Below are 18,669 nucleotides of genomic sequence, written 5' to 3' on the forward strand. Positions count from 1 at the left end.
TTTTCCTTAGTTCACAGGTTGATTGCCCTTGATTGGCCTTCGGTTCCACTCCAGTTCCCGCCAAAATCTTTTGAACGGTGAGGCTAGAGAGAGAAGACGTGACAAAATGGCTTCGATCCGAAAGTTTTCGTGTGTTGTTGCCGTGGCAAATAATGGAGGAATCGGAAAAGATAACCGTCTTCCTTGGCATTTAAGGTTAGTTAGGGGACAGTGGGGTAATCTTCGTTTCAAAACTAGTAATTTCAGGAGGTGCGTGCATCGCAGCATCGGTTGATGCACTACATGCAAATTTTCGTGAACAAACACAATTTCCTTGAAGGTCCTAAATGTAGATCTTTCTTGAATATTATAAATTCTCAGGAATGGATGTGAAATTTACTGATTTTACCTTGCACAGCGAACGAATTTTCGAAACATGCAGTTACGCATGCATGCGTACAGTAGGCTTTAATTTTAGAAGCTTAAGAAACTTTTTTTTTTTAGTTTTACGGTCAAGTCTGCTCTTTATAGAACTTTATGGTGTGTATATGCGAGACTTAAAGTCTGTCGTTTCTTTTGGATAAGCCTATGTGCAGTATTTAGAACATGCAAATTCTCCCAAACACTTGACTTCGACTCACTCCATAAAATTTGGGTACTGAGGTTGGGTGGGGCATGGGGAGGGGTGCAAAAGGTTGGGTCCTGTTGGGTCCTGTCTATGTTTCTGAAAGCGGATTGTAGATTACTCAAACTATGCATAGAAATACTTTAGTTTGATTGTTATGTAAACTAAGTTTAACTAAGTTTGATCAAACATTTTTCTGACTATTAAAGTAAACTAATTTCATGATGGCTTTCTTATTCCCAGGGGAGACATGAAGTTTTTTTCTCACCTCACTTCAACAGTTTCAACTGAGGGTAAACATATTTTTATCTCCTTTTATCATTAGTTATAAATAAAGATTATTTATATATTTAGCTGCTTTATCGAATTTCTCCTTGCACTTTGAATACATATATTCAAGAAACGAGACATCAGAACTATGGTGGTTTTGACTTTAACACGTAATTAGACACACCCCCTGCATGGTTTTTAGCTGTCATCACTAGAGGTCAAATTTCGATAGTTGCTTTAAATTTGTTCAGCATTAGAGCAAAGGCCATTCGCAGTATCTCCTTCATTCTACCTTCATTATTCAGCGTTTTTTGCCCCAAACACTGCTTGGCTTTTGTATAGTCCTAATTATGAAATTATCCCCCAAATAAGGACTGTGTGATCTACTGGTGCATGCAGTAGGCATGCATATGCCTGTGAGAATAAGAGCACTTTTTTTAAAAAAAATGGTGTTGTGCTTTTTCACTTACCATTTATTGAAAGCACCAATTATCTTTATTTAATTTTTTAAGGGAGTGAATAGAGACCGCAGCAGATTTGAATCTAAGGAACATAAAAAGTTGTTGAAACCCAAAAAATAACATACAGTCAGCGCTGAATAAAGAACCAACACAGGGTCAAACCATTTACATTGTTATATGATACATTTAATACACAAGCCATATTTATGGCACAATCCTTCCAATATTCCACTTCATTCATCCTTTTCTTTTTTGTAACAGGAAAGCAAAATGCTGTGATCATGGGTCGCAATACCTGGGAATCCATCCCAGCAAAGTACAGGCCTCTTCCACATAGACTCAACATCATCTTGAGTAGGAAATTGAGGTACTTAAACAGAGTCTTGATTTCAGGTGTTGGGTCTTTTATTTTTTTGCTCTCACCCTTGGGAACTTGACTTCCATCACAAGGCCAGTTTATACTATATGGACATATATATGCATCATCCACAATTGGGAAATTTAACTGATTTGAACCAAAGTTTGTGGGTCGATTTTTGAAAACAAATTTTACAAAAGCCTAATGTGGCATGTCCTGTCCTCCCCGGCCACATGGCTTTACATTGATGGGTTAATTGGTAAACTGTTTTATTTTCAGTGAGGCACCTGAAGGGGCCGTACTCTGCTCCAGCCTGCAGGGTGCACTGGATATGCTGACCACTGCATCATACACAGACAAGGTGGAAAAGGTCTTTGTGATTGGTGGAGCTGCAGTCTACAAGGTCAGTTAATCAACACATGTGAACAGAATTATTACATCCAAGTTGATCCTTGTTGGCTTCCTAGACATACCTAGCCAACCTAGTTTTGGGATGATTTGGCGTGAGCTCGTTCCCGGAATATCAGTGCATAGTCTGTCATATAATATGCAATGGGAGAGTGTTTCAAAAGATTCCAGATTCAGTGTTTGACTGAGAACTGTTTTATAAAGGTGGTCATAAAGAAATAGGTGGTCACTGATGAAAGTGGTGAAGTAAGATGCAGATTGCTGTGATCTGTATCACAGCACAAAAACTGTAAAACAGCTGTTTCTTACTGTGTACCCTTCGGGGCAATAAAATGTTCTTGCCGCCTAAATTTTTGCATCAGCACCTAACATTTCACAGGTGGGGCTCCTAACTTCTCAGCTTTTAGCCTTGTGGTCTCCTTGGGATTTTTCTTAAGCAACAGCCTTGCTCTCCCCTGCAGCCTCCCACTCCCACACCTGTCCCTACCCACATACAACTGTATTTATAATATATTATTATAATATTCCTTAAAATAGAAACATGCACTGTATGCCCTTGCCCCATATTTATTCAAAGGACATGTTTTAGAGGCTTGTATTCAGGGGAGCTTATTATAAATTGGGGAAAATTTGCATTTAAAAATGGGTCGGGTTTGACAATAAGAACAGGCTGAAAAACTAAGCTAACAGCCTAAAACAGCTAACCCTAACAGTCTGCTATGGGCTGATAATAATATTATTGGGGAGACAAATGTTTGGTTTAATTTATCAGCAGAGTTGATAACTAAAGGTAAATTGGCCACCATAAAGAGATTCAAGTGCTGACATTTCAAGCGTTAGCCCATTGTCAGAACATTAGCCTTTTGCTCTGGTGCTAATGCTCAAAGCATCAGCACCAAATCTCTTTATGGGGTAGTTATCAACTCCCTCCTGATCTGTTGATAAACCAAACATTTATTCCTACTCCCCACTGACAAAGCACAGCAGTTTCTTCAGGAACTAACCTCCTTATCCTTATATATTTATCAGAATGATGTTTGCATCTGAGATTTAGGGGCAGGGGACTTATTTTCAGGGGCTTGTATTATTTTGGAACCTTGCTGACTTTACTTATTATCACTTGATATCCTTTAGGAAGCAATGCAACATCCTAAGTGTTACCGCCTGTACGTTACACACGTCTACAAAGACTTTGAGTGTGATGTGCACTTTCCAGAGTTTGACAAGAATGTTTTCAAGGAAACAAGGTAGGAGACCCTCTAAAAACTACTGAATTATTTTGTTTAGTGCATGTTACTGTAGCTTAAATTGCCAGATGGAAATTAAGCGTTGTTCTTGTCCTTGTCCAGTTTGTATAATTTTATATTTCATCTAAAGCTCAATCTACTGTATTGCTTTCTCATAACACAGGTAAACAATTTCTCCAGAATAGTATTGCATGATTGGAAATGAATATTGATTAATCTTATGGTACATGTATATTGGACATCATGTTTCTGCCTTACCTTGCCAAATATTATTTAATTCATCGGAGCTTGGCATGGCAGAAGTTCAATGTCGGAATAATTATAGCTGTTCAACTAGTGTTGCAACTTTGATTGGCTGTGTTACATTACCCAACAGAAATGTGTCACTGATTCAAATATTTATTGAATATCTGTCATCAGATGTTGAATCAAATGTAAACATTATTCTATTTTTTCTTAAGTCTGCTAGTCAAAATAAGGCAGAATTAATGCAGAGTTGAATGCAGTACTGTTGAATTTGATATAATAATTTTATGAATCAATGCTCAAACTTTCGCTGAACTTCTTATGAATTCGACTCATTTAAAATTTGGCTTGACAGAAGTGGGGTATTTGGAACAGGATAGAGAAAATGGAAAATTCTGTGTTTACATAGTTATGGTAACTTAAGTGGAAATTTTGGGGTCAGAACAATACATGTTTAACAAATTGCTTGTTTAGATGCTCCTTGACTTCACTACATGTTCCTGTAGCAAGCAGCATTTCTATGGAATTTTACTGCAGTTTTACATCTTTCACGTGCATGGGAGCACAACAAAAAATTACGCATCCACAATGAGTCAAACCCATGACCTTCTGCAAGTTGTGTTAACAGGTGTTACAGGTTGTTGGTTCAGTTCCACTGTTTTGCACCACTCTGTTTTCTGTTTTTGTCTTGTAGCGACCCAGATGTACCAAGTGAGATGCAAGAAGAAAATGAAATCCAATACAAATTTCAAGTGTATCAGCGAGATGTGTGATTGTCTGATGCCAAAACTACAACATACAAGGCTGTAGTATCAAATATAATCTGAACAACGAATGTTACTTAACTAAAATGAAGAAAAAAGGAAGAAGGAATATGCCATGCCGAGAATAGGATTGCCTTGTTTCTTTTTAAAGTAATTACACTGTAATAGTGTAACAAGCATGGACTAGTGTTTTCTAAACACGATTCTTAACCTTAACAGCGTAACAAGGGCCGACTAGACCAGTGGAAATGTGGAGAAGTATACTATGTAGGGAACAGCTGTAACAATGTACTAAGCATGACTAGACTTTGTGTGAGAAAAGGAAAAAAGAAATCTAAATTTCAGTTAAGCAAAAGAAAGTCTCACATTTGAAGCCTTGTAAGTAAAGGCTTAAAAAGCTTAATTAAATTGTTTTCAAAGTAATGCTTTCTTGCATAGTGGTCTTGGTCTTTATATGTAACATTCAGCTTTAACTGACTATGGTGGTTGCATGTTATGAACTGCAGCTTTTTTACTGGCAAGGACACCAAAAGCCGAGGAGGAGTGGGAAGGTGAAGAATTTATTATTACCAGCATTTTATCATTTTGTATTAATATTCTTTACTTAGCCAAGTAAGTTACCCAACATTGAACAACAAACATTTAGTTAATACAGTCAACTCTCGCCTTGCGGACACCTCACTATTATGGACATCCCAATAATACGGACAGCAGTTAAATCCCCGGCAAAAATAAATTACAGACGTTTGGCTGAAATAAATTCCTGCTATTACGGACTCTCGCTATTAAGGACACTAACTCGCGGACCCAAGGGTGTCTGCAATAAAGGGAGTTGACTGTAGGTTGCTTTTGCCGTTTCTTCCTGGTTTACACCAGGTAACTATTTGTCCCCAGTTTCATACATATAATTTCATTTTGTTAGGTTGTATAATAATAATAATAATAATAATAATAATAATAATAATAATAATAATAAACAGGTTTTCTAAAGATTACACGTAACATGGGTCCATTTAATAGACCGTATTCGTATTCTCGGTATGGAACTGGAACTAGCTTGCACACGAGGCTTATGCGGGGGAATCTTTTTACATGCAAATAGTTTCTAATATATTCCCCCGCATGGGCCTCCATTGCAAGCTCGATCCAGTTCCATACCGAGAATACGAATATGGTCTATTACAATGCATGCCTTGGACAAGCATGGTGACCTATAGGTGTATTTTTTTTACTACATTATTTTAGCTCAGCAATCATCCACTTTGTGTTGATAGATTTTTAGCCAAAATATTTGTCAGAAAATTGAGTCGTCTTCAGAAAAGTGAGCTTGCATGTTACTTCTGGAGACAAAATCATGACCTTGAGAATACATGCGCAAGAAATGTCGTGGGTTAATAATACCGCTTGATGCTGTTGTTCTCTGCCAAGAAGTTTCAACTTGATATTGACGTCCAGAGGACACAGACAACTGAAGTGAATAAACATGATTATTGAATTTCCTTTGTGGCCTCTAGGCCTCATTTTCAAGCTGAATTTTAATATATCAAAAGGACCTATTGCTTATGCTTCATGCAGTACATGTATATTTAAAGTTCTGCTGTTTCAATGTATCCTGTTCCCACCAAGGGCATTGAAAAAATTACATCTTAACTTCCCCTTTAAAAGGATGTTAGGTTTCATATGGACGCTTAGAAGCTCCAAGCATACAATATTCAGTTAAAATTAATGTAATTTAATTCATAGATAAATGCACTAACTGCTGAAAAATAGTTGCAAGCTAGTAAGGAAACCTTTATGCAAGTCTGTATCAGTACCAGAAAAATATATTAGGAAAGTCTCCATTTTTTACCACGACATAATGTATTAATGGACCCCTATTTACTCATTTGCAATGTACAGTGTGCATTGAGTACATGATTGTGTGACATCAAATGCTCCCAAGAGCTTCATCCGGCAATGCTGCAGCAGGTTTGAAGTATTTATACAACTCAGAAAGGGAAGATATTGTGCCAAGCAGTCCAACAGATCCTATTGAGAGCTTTTGTGCCCATAAAATTCCTGCAGGTGCCCAGTTGATTGCCATAGCCAGGTCAGCAGTAAATCCAATAACAGAAATTATGAGTCGCCTCTGCAGACACCTTATTTGATTATGCCTGGTCAAAAGAGAGCTTTCAGATTCCCTGTTGCTTTGAAGAATGCTACTGTCATCTGATTGAGCCCTGAGTAAAAGAATGATAACTGAGTAACCAGTAAATATTACTATTTTCTCTCATTTTGGTGTAATTTTAAAGTACATGTTAAATGTTGATCAAAGTTGTACTACAGAAAGGGTGAAGCATATTTGCCTTTTATGAAGGGTTAAATTATTTTGGGTCAAATCCCACCATTTGGGGTTTTATTTCACTTTCAAGTACGTCCTGGTTTTGAATTTGACAGTCAAATTTATGAAGATGGGGACAGAAAATTAGATCAAATGCCCTGCACCTCCCTGGCCAAATCTCCCTTCCTGTTCCTCAAAGTACATGTTAATTTTGTACAAGTGGGGAGAATTTGTTTAAAACTTAAAACATCAAGACTTTATCTTTGGGGATGCATGACTTCCTTAATTGTCATTACCAGAGTGTATGTTTGATCAAGGAGCGATCATTGTGGAGAAATTAGATGGTGGCTATTACTATAAGAGCTTGGTTTGTCCATTACTAGAGTATTCATCAGTGGCATGGGATGCTTACACTATATAGATAATGTGAAGAAACTGGAAATGGTGCAGAGACATGCAGCCAGATATGTATGTTAAACTGATATCACAACACATCCAGTGTCAGCGAAATGCTCCAAGAATTACAGTGGGACACCCTCAAAGAGAGAAGGAAAAGGAACAGGCTGTCCATTTTTTACAAAATCCACAATAGACAAACTGGGATTAACACCATAAAATATCTAACCCCCCTGGGGCGTATTAGTCGCCATATAAATGAGAAAGCTTACGAGGTCCCGTTTGCACATACAGACTACTACAAATTTGCGTATTTTCCTAGAACAATAAGAGAGTGTTTGTCTTATCATCTGAAGCGGTTAATGCCCCTTCCCTCACAGCATTTGTAAACTACGTTTAAATTGATGGTTTTTACTTATCTGTTTTTATTTATTTACTGTTTATTGGTTGATTACCGCTGACCAATTTGCAAGAATCATCATTTTTGATGGAGGCAAATTAATAGCAGATAGATAGATAGATTGAGACTAAAGGGTTATTAAGTAAAGGTATGTTTTGTTTTACTTACTTGGACCTTTCATGTTGTTGGAGCTTTTTAAGAAGCCACAAGTCTCTGATTATGCAAACTATGAGTGATCCTATCCAACAGTAGAGAGACAAATCCCACAGTTTGGCACTTTTGCCATGAAGCAATTTCTTGTCCCTAGCCCAGGCAATGTGCTCGATAGGATAGAAGGTCAAACCACAGAAGATGTCAATTAGGTTGGTCCAGCGAACAATTTTATCTTTTTCCTGCAAGAAAGTTAAAAACTGCATTTTCATTTATCCATTTTGTTTACAAAAAATATTGATGTGATAATTCATAAATACTCTATATCAGTCAGCAATCCCATCCCTTTCCTAAATGCATGTTCATTGCTTTGTACGTGTAATCTTCAGTTTCCAGTTCAATCAGCTATAACTTAATTCCTGGTTCACACTGCTACACCTTGGGGAAAGGGGGTTGGGGTGACATGGCAGTGCAAACAAAGTCAAAATTTACTATCAATAGCATGCCCATGGGCCAAAATTATGTGCCCCCACCTTCCCTTAAAAAAAAAAACAGACGCACAACACACAAAATTTATTTACAGTATCTAAAAGAAACATAAAGGTGAACTCAACTGTTGTAAACAATCACTAGTCAAAAAAAAAAAGAACTACTTTTGAACTCTTTTTGAAATTTAAATTAAGCTACCAAAAATACCTGCCAAATCACACTAACTGGAAAACTTACTGGATAAAATTTTCTCTGAAAACGTGGAAATATGTATTATATAATTGTGTATTAAAATCATGATTTTCAAACCAAAAATTAAAAAAAATCACTGATTCGCAACTCCCAGTCATTTCTAATCCCAGCAGAGGAATTCTCTCCTACCCTCTGAAGTGGAAACAACATGGATATGCAGCCAAACAATATTATAGGGCAGCATAAGTTTATCAAGGTGAATACACAGATTTGTGACGATAAGCGACTTCAAAAAGGAACAGCTCACTCCACAGAAATACTAAGTATAACACAAAATGGGCATGTGGATGTCAATGCAAAGATCAAAGTTTAACACTTTTTAATCGACATTTGTAAACAATGCAACCAAGTTGAGTTTATTTTTCATCTGAGATGTATCAACGGACAATTTAAATACAAACAAATTGTAACCTAAAATATTGTTCGATTTCGTGACTTCACCGGACCAGCATCATTAATTATATTAACTCACGTTCTTAATATTATATTAAAGCCTTATATTTCTTTGATTACTATATCATGTTTTAGGCCATCCTGAAATTATTTGCGTTCCACACCGTCCTTGATATCGATACTAAGATAAGTATGACATCTTCCCTACCTCTTTTCCCGTTCCATAACTACGGGCATACGAAATCATCGCCGCATCGTCGAACAATCGAAGCACTGTTCGACACTCGCTCATGGCTTCGGCAAAAATTCGGAACTTTTCGCCAGTAGTCTCGCGAGACACCTTGTGTAATCCTCCACTTGCCAAGAAGCTAGCATACTGAAGAAGTCGCATTAACTTCTCTCGTCCTCGGTACGTTTCCAACACACCAGCTAACCTGTCCGCCATCTTGTTCAGTGAACTTTGGCCGAGGTAGATTTCTTCCAGGCGTTCTGCTCGACAACGCCTGGAAACTAACTTGGCTTTAGGCCTCCTCGACGTCTCTTCTCCTCCTGATCTAAGAAAATCCTCTCCTCGACCAAATGAAGGTCAAAGAACTAGTAGTATTCCTCTGTTTTTGAGAAAAAAAAAAGGAGAAATAGAGAGCCAGTGTATTTTTAGCTATTTTACATGTTCTTGTTTTGCTAGTTCGGATTTATTTACTACTGATTAAACCACTTGGTGGGTTAGGGTACGAATCAACAAATTTAAAGCATAAAATGCTTGTGGGCTCGTGAAAACTACAAGATAAACAATTTTAAATGCATTAGATAATATTAGGTTAGAAAAGCTTCAGCAGTTCTGTGTGTGCTTAGTTAATTTTGTGTTCTTCAAAATACTGAGGTAAAGAAAGAGTGTACATCAAGAGATTTGTACACAGTGCACACGTTATCGCGCACTTCAGTTCTTCCTCTTTTGTTTCATCTATTTTTAACAGATCGGAACCGAAACGGGTTAGAGGAGAAGGGATGAAACAAAAGAGGAAGAAAGTGCACAATAACGTCGGTGCACTCAGGTAACTTACTGCTTTTTTAATTGGAGAGTCCGCCATCTGTACCGCGGCCTGAAGCAATACACGGTTTCTCTCACTGTCCCATAATATATTGCGTCCTTTATAAACAGAGTTTTCTTTTATGCCAACGAGCGGTTTAAGGCTTTTTAGTCCGTATTTTACCATTATTCCACCATTAAATATTTCTCTCTCCGTTCTAACAAACTTATTTCCAGTTCCGGATTCCGGATTCCTGATTCCGGATTCTTGGTTTTATCGCTGCCCGTCTGTGAGACTCTTCTTAAGAGTTCCGTTCGGCAAGTCCTTCATAAAAAAAATGCGTCGTTTGCCATAGTACTTTAGTAATCTGGGATAGCTGCTTTGTAATCTGGGAAGACTAAAATTGTTCTTGTTTCTTGTTCTTGTTAAAAAAAAATTTCCTAAACTTTCCAGTTGTATCTCTATATGTCGATCAGTTAAACCGATTTGAATGGCATGGCCGCACAATTATTAAACGATTGTTTAATTGTCATTAACCAGGCGCGTAGGAGGGGGGGGGTTCGAAGGGTTCGAACGAACCCCCTTTGAAGATCAATAATGGCGGAGGAAAAGCTTTTAAATAAAGTTCCTGTGGTCGAAATACATCAACTAAAAAAAAATAGATATAAACCCGTTCTTTAATGGCTTATCCTCGGTAAAAACAAAAATTGTCAAGAACCGTTGGAGATTCAAAGTTTTAAGGGTCTCTAAGCTGCTTGGGCTGGGACCCTCTGTAATTAGAGAAAGTCAGGTCGATGTTCAGCAGCTCACTGATTTTTTGGATCTCTATCAAGATGACCTACCCTCTCCACAACTCTTTTCCTCCGAATTCCAGAGGTGGAAAATTATGGTTCAGGACGTGTGATCCCGACGACTTCCCCAACCTGTATATGCTCCTGAAAATCGCTGCCACCTTTCCAGCAACCACTTGTGAATGTGAACGTTCCATAAGCACAATGAGGAGGTTGAACAACTACATGAGGTGTACCATGGGAGAAAGTAGGCTGTCCACCCTAGCTCTAATGCATATCAAATAGGATATGCCTGTCAATCTTGACGAGATAGTCAATTTGTTCGAAGGCCTACACCCGAGAATGATGCAGTTTACCAGCTTGGTGTGTGACTATCAGCAGATCGAACAGCTATCAGAACTTGAAAGGGCACGGAATGTACATTGAACTTTCTTGTTTAAGTTGAAACAATTATACCGTCCAAATGATGTATATATCTTAAAAAGCTGCCGTAAAACAAAGTTGTTATTTGTCTAAAATGGGTCTCAAAATGCAGGAAATGAGGTTTCTGGGAACCTAGATTTTCAAAAATTTTCGCGGGAGCACCGGACCCTTCTAGTAAGAGCGCCTCAGGGGCTCAGCAAGATTTGGGGTTCAACGAACACCTCTATCGAAACCTTAGCTACGCGCCTGTTAACAGATCATCAGTATCCAAAAACAAACAAACAAACTAACAAAAACGAATACATACAAGACATTTACTGCCTTAAATTCTCCTTGTCATTTTGGGATGCTCTCTACCTTCCCCATGTATCCATTTCTTATTATTAATTCGAAATTTGTAAACTAAAGCTGTTTGGTCCGTTAGCTGAGAAAACGAACCTATCCGGACAAAAACAGGAGTACGGGCTTGTATCGGACATCGTGTGTGTACTGATATGCGGCTGCAGTGTGATTTAAATCCCGGTATCTTCCATTTCCATCACTGATTTCACCGGCCTTTTGTCTAGATACCAAACTTAGAACTTCAAGAATAAATAAGAGAACATCCTGAAAAGTTTTAAAACTGGCCGTACATTTTCCCCTGGTCTGTTCTGTTATGATCACATTTCATAATTCTTAGACTGAAATGGTTCTTGTGAAATATAGATTAAACTTTGAAAGAACGGAGAATGCGCATTAACCAAAAATATATACACTGACAAGTCCTGTCCCAGAACTGCCTCTTATTTCACCCTGCACACGGTATGCAGGACGGAGTAAGAGGGGGTTCTGGGACAGGACTAATGCATATCCGGCACATTCACTTCACCGCCTTTTACGAATCCTCTTCTGAGAAGGAGCAAGATTCAGCTTGCAGCTGATTATGCAAACGGAAGAGAAAGTTTATAAGACACCGGCTGCTACCATTAGACAGTAGAGTGCCTTCAGCCAAGCGAATCAGTTCTTTTTGTTATCAAACCAGTTACAGATCATTAAAATCCTTGGTACCTATTCACCTCGGGATCGAGATGCTACGTGGAATTTTGCGAGGGGGGGAAACCATCACGCAGTCCGTTTTGGTAGTTCAGTTTCGTATAGCCTTCGAACAGGCGTTTGATCGCGACCGGGAGGCCTGTTCGCAGGTTAAGTTTCGTAATGTCTGCTAACATGACCTGATTCACAGTTAAGCTCACAGACTATCCGTGATATTCTTGATCTTGCTCCATATCCTCTAGGCAGTGCTGGCCTGCATCCTCTCTCAGTTTTAGCGAGGGACCTCAATACCGTTTGAAAATCAGTTTCAAGGCTTACCTCCTCCGCGGGATTTTCTCTTCTAAAAGGGAGAGCGCGAAACGCAAGCAGGACCGTGGGAACGACCGCAAACACGCAAAAGGCGAGAAGGTCGGCTCTCCTCCCGACCGAAAACTAACGTACGAGTTACTCAGGGACAATTGCTAAAGCCACAAAGGGTTATGCAACCTTTGTCAAACTAAAGCATTTTATATTTGGAGTCGTCAGCCTAAAATCATTTGCTCTCTTTCCACCCAAAGCAGCTAAAACTCTCTTTCATATTTCAAACCATTCAATAGGCAACTCACACCTGCTGTTTTGCGTTTACTGGCACCGTTTCAGGGTACTTGAACTTCAGTGTAAACTAACAGCAAGCATTCTCGAGGCATCCACCTGACACTATTTCATATACAACGACAAATTTATCGTATTTTAATTAAAAGTTGTTGTCACTTTTCCAACCTTATAATAAACAACCCGTCAAATGCACGTGTGACAATCCAACACCAGCAGCTAATTTTGTCTACCTAGAGGATCACGGGGGTTTGTTCCCTCCAAGCGTGACAGATTCGTTGCCGGCTCGTAAGCCGGGCAATACTTCATCTTAACTCAAAGACAAGTTTGCCCAACGCCGGAACATGCCCTCTATATTGAGCGAAGGTAAGTCGTGGTGTGCCATACGAGAACAGTGTTGCGTAAAAACAATGAGTATCTCATAGGAGTTTTAAGGTTATCCATGTGTGTTCCAAGAGGAGGTATTTTTGTCACCATAGCTCATTCTAATGCAATCTGCTGTCAATACTAAAAAGCTAAACAACTAGGAAGTGAAGGGACTTATTTAACCCATACCCATCTTTCAATATTTGAATTTCATCGTTGTTTGACACAAAATGCTTAACTACTGCCGAGCTTCCTCAATTTTTGTTTACTTTAACGATCGAGAATATATTGGCTCAGGGTGATGGTTATGTTTGCTCCGCTGATACAAACATTTTGCACATAATTCGGCTCAGGAATGTAAGGCTTTTTTTTAATCGAACACTTTTCGAAGTAAGCCGCTAATACTGTCCGTTTCGTATACTTTACTACTGAGCTGTTTGAAGCCATGTGCTTGTATAATGTAAGCTTGATATAGACCCGTCAATTAGCAGTTGCCGTACCTGCCATTTCAACAATCACACCTGTTCAGTGCAGTGACAAAAACGACTTGTCCAGGAACAAATAAACAACGTGTTTATGTGAATTTGGTATCAATCAAAGCTTTTACTGTTAACAATAGTTTGCAAATATATCGCGCATCACCGCAAGGAACAAAAAAGGTCTGCGAAAAATTCCGGTGTTTCAGCGAAGAAAGCACTTTTTCCGAATCGTTTCCTAAACCGGGTGCATGACCATAAGGCCGACGGCGCTCTCCCAAACTCTGGAAGTCAAACTGGGCAACTGTAACTAATGTGGCATAAAGGTGATCTGACTGTTAGCAGTAGGTTTCAGATCAGTAATAATCCATTCAGGATAATGCTGTTTTATTTGCAAGTGTTGCCAATTTAAAGTCGGTGTCCAAAGTTATTCCCTAGATGTATGATTGCGCGTTCTTTTGCGAATGGGTCCTCATACTATCTGCACTTTTCCATAATTTTACTGGGTAAACACCCGGCAAAAACGGGATGTTTAAAGAAGTACCAGAAAAGTTTGAATTTCTAGGCCAAAGTTCAGAATTAAATGGACCTCATATTTTATACATGTATGTTGATTATTTCGAGCGCAAGTTATACCGCCAAAATGGAATATGGCATCGTGATCTCTAATTGTTAACAAACTTTTCAATGGCGACGGAGATTTATCGCCGCATATTGTAATAGAGTGGGATTTTGTAATACCGAGCTCATAACACTGAATAAAATTTAATTCGTTTTGCTACGAATATCGCACTAACATTTGGTTGCAATTTGGGGAACTCTTAATTGTCGCGGTTTTTTTGTTTTGATAACTTGTTGATCTCACGCTTCCTTGTAAATGTTAGATCATAGTGACCCACAGGTCTTATACTCTTTTTTTTTTTTTTAAGTTGGAGTACTGATAAGACCTGTGGGTCACCATGATCTGGCATTTACAAGGAAGCGTGAGATCAACAAGTTATCAAAAAATAATAATAGTAAATAAATAAAATAGTCGCCCACAGGTCTTATACTCGGTTAAAAAAAGTCAGAAAGTACAATCGTATAATCGTTAGTTACCTTACTAATATTATCAGTATAAAAGGCTTTGCAGATCACTGCGATATGGTGATGCTAACATTAACGGCAGCTTGGGAGATTTCAAATAGCGACAATTTGTGATTGGTGCGTCATGAAAAATGCGACAAGCTATTTATTGCAATTAACGAGAGATATTTCCAAACGCGACAATTCATTTTATTAAAGAATTGCGACAGCATGACAATTTTTCATAGGCTAGCCATTACAAAATGTGAATAGCGTCGGCTGATGTCAATTTACAACAAATAATACCAAAAGTGTGGCCTGACTGTCGTTAACTCTGTCAGGCGGACTTTTAACATTTATAACTTCACACTTTCCATCCGTCTGTATCAGACAGATAGAACGTGTGCATGTAGGTCGATCCAAGTTGAGTCGGGCGAACTCAATGAGCGAACATCGAACTTATCATAAACTTAATTCGCTCAGTTTCGGTTCGTCTCATGTGAAGTTCGACGTTTGACCTGGACCTAACTTGAACCTGGATTATTATTTGCCGTTAGTCCCAGTCATAGAGAAACACCCTGAATCCTGCACTGTACAGCTAGGACGAGATTGCAAGTTGTTCTGTCATGTGACTGGCAAGAACCTCAAGTATCGCTGGTATAGAAGATCCAGATGTCTTGAGGGAGAGGTAACAGAAACATTACTTTGATTGAGAATGATGTATTATTCTGTCAGTGACACAAGCATACTAGGAATAAAAAAAATCCGAGCTCTCCCAACAGGGTCGAACCTAAGACCTTCTGCTGGCTACCAACCGCTGGCCAAAGAGTCTGAGGAGTCTGGGTACAAGATTGTAGACTGACCGATTTCTGCATCCCTTTCTTGCCAGATCTCTTCAGTTCTCCATATAAGGAAAGCCGCCATGAATGACGCCGGCCAGTACTCCTGCATTATTTCCAATGACAAGGAATCTGTGATCACGTGGGCAACTGTTGACGTCATATCAGTTATTTCTTCTCCCAAAGTCAGATAGCAGCAATTTAGCTCTAGCTACTAGGACACTTGAGGGTGTGAGACATGAAGCGGTGACTTGTATCAAGCTCCAAAGACATTACCTTGAGGTTGCAAGAGATCAGTTTTTGAAACTGATTTTTAGACAATTCTCTGTGATTGGTCATCTGTGTATTGCGTTCAGGTAACAGATTTGAACTGAGCAAAATAGTTTATGTATAGTATCTACCAAGATATTACTTGGTGTACTTGTTTGTTTGTTTTTTTTTTTTCTTTTTTTTTTTGCTTTGTTGCTTGTTAACTGTTGTTGTTATTTTCAATTCCACCTTTTTCCCAATAAAATAAAGTACTCTTTTGGGTAATTATTTCTTTATAAACTTTGCGCTACAACAAGATTCACTTAACACATTCTCATGCCGCTTTTTAAAACAAACAAGCTTAAGAGTTGGCCAGCCGGCGGTGGCAATAATCTACGCTGTAGGTAAAAAGCGCGAAGCGTGCAAGCTTAAAATTATTTTTTTTTTGTCTTGGAATCTGTGTTTTATTAAATCCCACGTTATAGTAGTCTCCGCTGCTCGGGCAAATCTCTTTAGTATGGTATACGATAGAGGGGGGGGGGGGGGGGTACAGGGTACTGAAACTTTTAAAAGAGTTGGACAGACCATCCTCGGAGATCCAGGGGCAGACAGTCGGGATGAAAACGGCACTGCATCTCTCTGTCTGCATTGATATGGTTATATGTCGAAAAGCTATGTCAAGTCGCTTCACACTAAAGCGAGATTGAGACGAGGAATGACTCGGTATGGTGGAAATGAGCGAAAATCAATACTTGGAGGAATCGAAATCTGTGATAAAGAAACACTAACATCAACCTAAAAATTAACTTGCGACGTGACAAACTATTTTAGATATAAATAGTTTTCTAGTCTGGGATGCAAGCCTTCATGTTACTGTCAGCAGCAGACAATGAGGGAACTTAAGCAACGACAACAAAAACGTCACTTGAAAATATAACTTCACGTTACTTCTATTACTTCGAGATTATTCCAATTGATTCACCTTCTACAATGTGGGCGAAGTATCCTGGAACTAAATTGACAGGAACGGCGTTCAAGTAAGGAAGGAAAATGAAAAATTCTCCTTCGTGTGCTCACGTTCTCCACAAAACCTTGAATTTGGTCATTTCACGTTGCTGTTTTGCTGATGACGGCAAAGAAATGTACAAAAACATATAACGCACGTGCAGAGCGATTGTTTTTGCTCAATAAACCTATTGTTTTGTGGTGGTCTCGTTGCCGTTGCCGTAATCGTTGCTTAAGTTCCCATAAATGTTTAGATATGACTGTTGAAGCTTGTTGACAAAATTGAAAATGTCTTAAAACGAAGTTTTAGTTAAACGCCGTCTAAACACCGACCCTTAGGCTTTTCGACCAAATTGGACTTACCGTCTGTGACAATTTTTTCCCGTTACCAACAGTATGAAACCTCTGCTAGCTTTCACAGGGCTAGAATGTTAATTTTCTCAATTGTGCGACGTGTTTAGTTGCATGCAGCCAGGTAGTTATCGCTACAATTTAATCCGCCCAAAATTTGCATCATTGGTTTAAAATTAACTGAACTCCAGATCATTCAATTGGCCCTCCCCTCCTACTAACTCTGATGGAAATTTTTTATTAGTAAAAGTGTTAAAAGCCAGACAAACCCGCCGGGAATAACGGTGCGAATAAAGTCAGTCGAATTTCTTTCATTAGGATCTTTGATGAATTACACTTAGCCGCAAATAATAGCTACAGGGTTTGCTAGAAGATTGGAATATCCGTCATTTCAGCAAGTGGCTACGTACCGCTGTCGTTAATGGAAATCATTTGGAATCTTAAAGAGATTCGTTTCGGATCGATCGATAGCCGCTTGATTCTCTGTATTCAATTGCAAACGGCGACTTTGTAAACAGATCATTCATTTTTTCCCTACTAATGAGGGATTTCATAGCCAATGGTGTATAAGGCCGGGTGACAAGCTATCAAAAACAACGCCAAAATTAGTATGTAGCTTTTAAAGTCATTTGTTCGTAGACATTTTAAGGACACCAAAAATGGAAATTTTACATTTAGTCGTTTTTCAGTCCTAAAAGTGGTTAAATTTGCAAGCAGAAAACAATAGGGGAAATAGAAGGTAAGTTTTTGAAAGCAGAACCAAAATAGTGTTTAACACGGTATCTTGACACTTCTCCGAGCTGAAACACGAGAATAGAAAATCAATCAATTGCCATTCTTTGTTAAACAAAGAATATTAATCATACAGTTAAACCGATAAACGTGGTTTACTGCGTCGGTGTTATATAATGTATATATTCTAAAAACGTAACCTTCGCTTACACTCCCCTTCAGACTAACATGGGTGAACCAGGTACAAAAAATGGTTACACGAGAAAGGAGGAAATGATCTCTCTCTAGGTTATAATTGTCTTCATTTTCTTTTTGCGTAGAATGTCTCACAAGCAATCGCCGGTGCTGGCCGTTTTCCATTTCCGATTGTACTTGCAAGTTCTGAACTTTATCCAGACAAGTTCTTCCTTGACCACGTTTTCAAATTTCATCCATACTTAAGCTTGTGTACACTAACTTGATGAAAAACCTTGAGCTCTGTCTCGATCTGTCAAATGCAAGTGTAAATGTGTATGTATCTTGGTTGACTCAGTTACCATTTTTTTGTTTGATCGCTCAAAAAGCGACATATGGCGCCGTCGTGTTCTCGCGTCGCATTTCATTTTACAACTTTCAAGATATTTGTACGCGTATCTACACTAGTACGGTAAAGTTATTGTTCCTTTGATGTTAAAGTGAATTTTCCCCCTTCTCGGCCATTTTTGCTGTCTACAAGGTCACGTTATACCAAAGATAAAACATCTTTTTGATGGACACTTTTTTTCTGCTCTTCTCAATATCTGCCCGTCTGAAACTGGCATTGTCTCGAGCTAAGCCTGCAACTGGCGCCGGAGCAAAGCCGCCGCCCGTTTGTTTTATCGCAACAAATGTATTTGTTTCAAATTTCAGTTATTTCTAAAACAAAAGTTTAGAATGAGGATAGAAAACTTTTCGGAAGCCGGGTTCCACACAGGGGGACATCTG

At 38.7% G+C, this 18,669-nt stretch overlaps 3 protein-coding genes across 4 annotated transcripts; 2 read left to right on the forward strand and 1 right to left on the reverse strand.

Annotated features, from left to right (window-relative positions):
* Positions 1–40: 40 nt before the first annotated feature.
* Positions 41–4,781, forward strand: LOC146469990 (dihydrofolate reductase-like). Its single transcript, XM_085122073.1, has 6 exons — positions 41–195; positions 848–897; positions 1,597–1,702; positions 1,973–2,096; positions 3,236–3,348; positions 4,289–4,781. Exons 1-6 carry the CDS (start codon positions 107–109, stop codon positions 4,365–4,367), a joined length of 561 nt encoding a protein of 186 aa, XP_084978199.1. The 5' UTR covers positions 41–106; the 3' UTR covers positions 4,368–4,781.
* Positions 4,782–6,069: 1,288 nt separating this feature from the next.
* Positions 6,070–9,364, reverse strand: LOC146469991 (peroxisomal membrane protein 11C-like). 2 transcript variants are annotated; one of them, XM_085122072.1, is made up of 3 exons: positions 8,967–9,364; positions 7,649–7,866; positions 6,070–6,577 (listed from the first exon to the last, which is right to left on the reverse strand). In XM_085122072.1, exons 1-3 carry the CDS (start codon positions 9,201–9,203, stop codon positions 6,286–6,288), a joined length of 747 nt encoding a protein of 248 aa, XP_084978198.1. In that variant the 5' UTR covers positions 9,204–9,364; the 3' UTR covers positions 6,070–6,285. The 2 variants fall into 2 exon arrangements, with proteins under 2 accessions (XP_084978198.1, XP_084978197.1); XM_085122071.1 differs by having other exon boundaries at positions 7,643–7,866.
* A 2,605-nt stretch (positions 9,365–11,969) lies between these two features.
* Positions 11,970–16,027, forward strand: LOC146469992 (HEPACAM family member 2-like). Its single transcript, XM_085122074.1, has 3 exons — positions 11,970–12,989; positions 15,088–15,218; positions 15,420–16,027. The coding sequence occupies exons 1-3, from the start codon at positions 12,968–12,970 to the stop codon at positions 15,561–15,563; spliced, it is 297 nt and encodes a 98-aa protein (XP_084978200.1). The 5' UTR covers positions 11,970–12,967; the 3' UTR covers positions 15,564–16,027.
* The last annotated feature ends 2,642 nt before the right edge of the window (positions 16,028–18,669 follow it).

This window comes from Pavona decussata, unplaced genomic scaffold (assembly GCF_977016875.1).
Source record: "Pavona decussata unplaced genomic scaffold, jaPavDecu1.1 SCAFFOLD_114, whole genome shotgun sequence".
NCBI classification, from domain to species: Eukaryota; Metazoa; Cnidaria; class Anthozoa; order Scleractinia; family Agariciidae; genus Pavona; species Pavona decussata.

Excerpts from the sequence above, each read along its gene's own strand:
- LOC146469990 (XM_085122073.1), top strand. The coding sequence starts at position 107 with ATGGCTTCGATCCGAAAGTTTTCGTGTGTTGTTGCCGTGGCAAATAAT. Across the intron at positions 196-847 it reads CGTCTTCCTTGGCATTTAAG|GGGAGACATGAAGTTTTTTT; the intron begins GTTAGTTAGGGG and ends TCTTATTCCCAG. Across the intron at positions 1,703-1,972 it reads ATCTTGAGTAGGAAATTGAG|TGAGGCACCTGAAGGGGCCG; the intron begins GTACTTAAACAG and ends TTTTATTTTCAG.
- LOC146469991 (XM_085122071.1), bottom strand. The coding sequence starts at position 9,203 with ATGGCGGACAGGTTAGCTGGTGTGTTGGAAACGTACCGAGGACGAGAG. Across the intron at positions 7,867-8,966 it reads GTTATGGAACGGGAAAAGAG|GAAAAAGATAAAATTGTTCG; the intron begins GTAGGGAAGATG and ends ACTTTCTTGCAG. Across the intron at positions 6,578-7,642 it reads CAACAACATGAAAGGTCCAA|GGCTCAATCAGATGACAGTA; the intron begins GTAAGTAAAACA and ends TCTTTTACTCAG.
- LOC146469992 (XM_085122074.1), top strand. The coding sequence starts at position 12,968 with ATGCCCTCTATATTGAGCGAAG. Across the intron at positions 12,990-15,087 it reads GCCCTCTATATTGAGCGAAG|TCCCAGTCATAGAGAAACAC; the intron begins GTAAGTCGTGGT and ends ATTTGCCGTTAG. Across the intron at positions 15,219-15,419 it reads CCAGATGTCTTGAGGGAGAG|ATCTCTTCAGTTCTCCATAT; the intron begins GTAACAGAAACA and ends CTTTCTTGCCAG.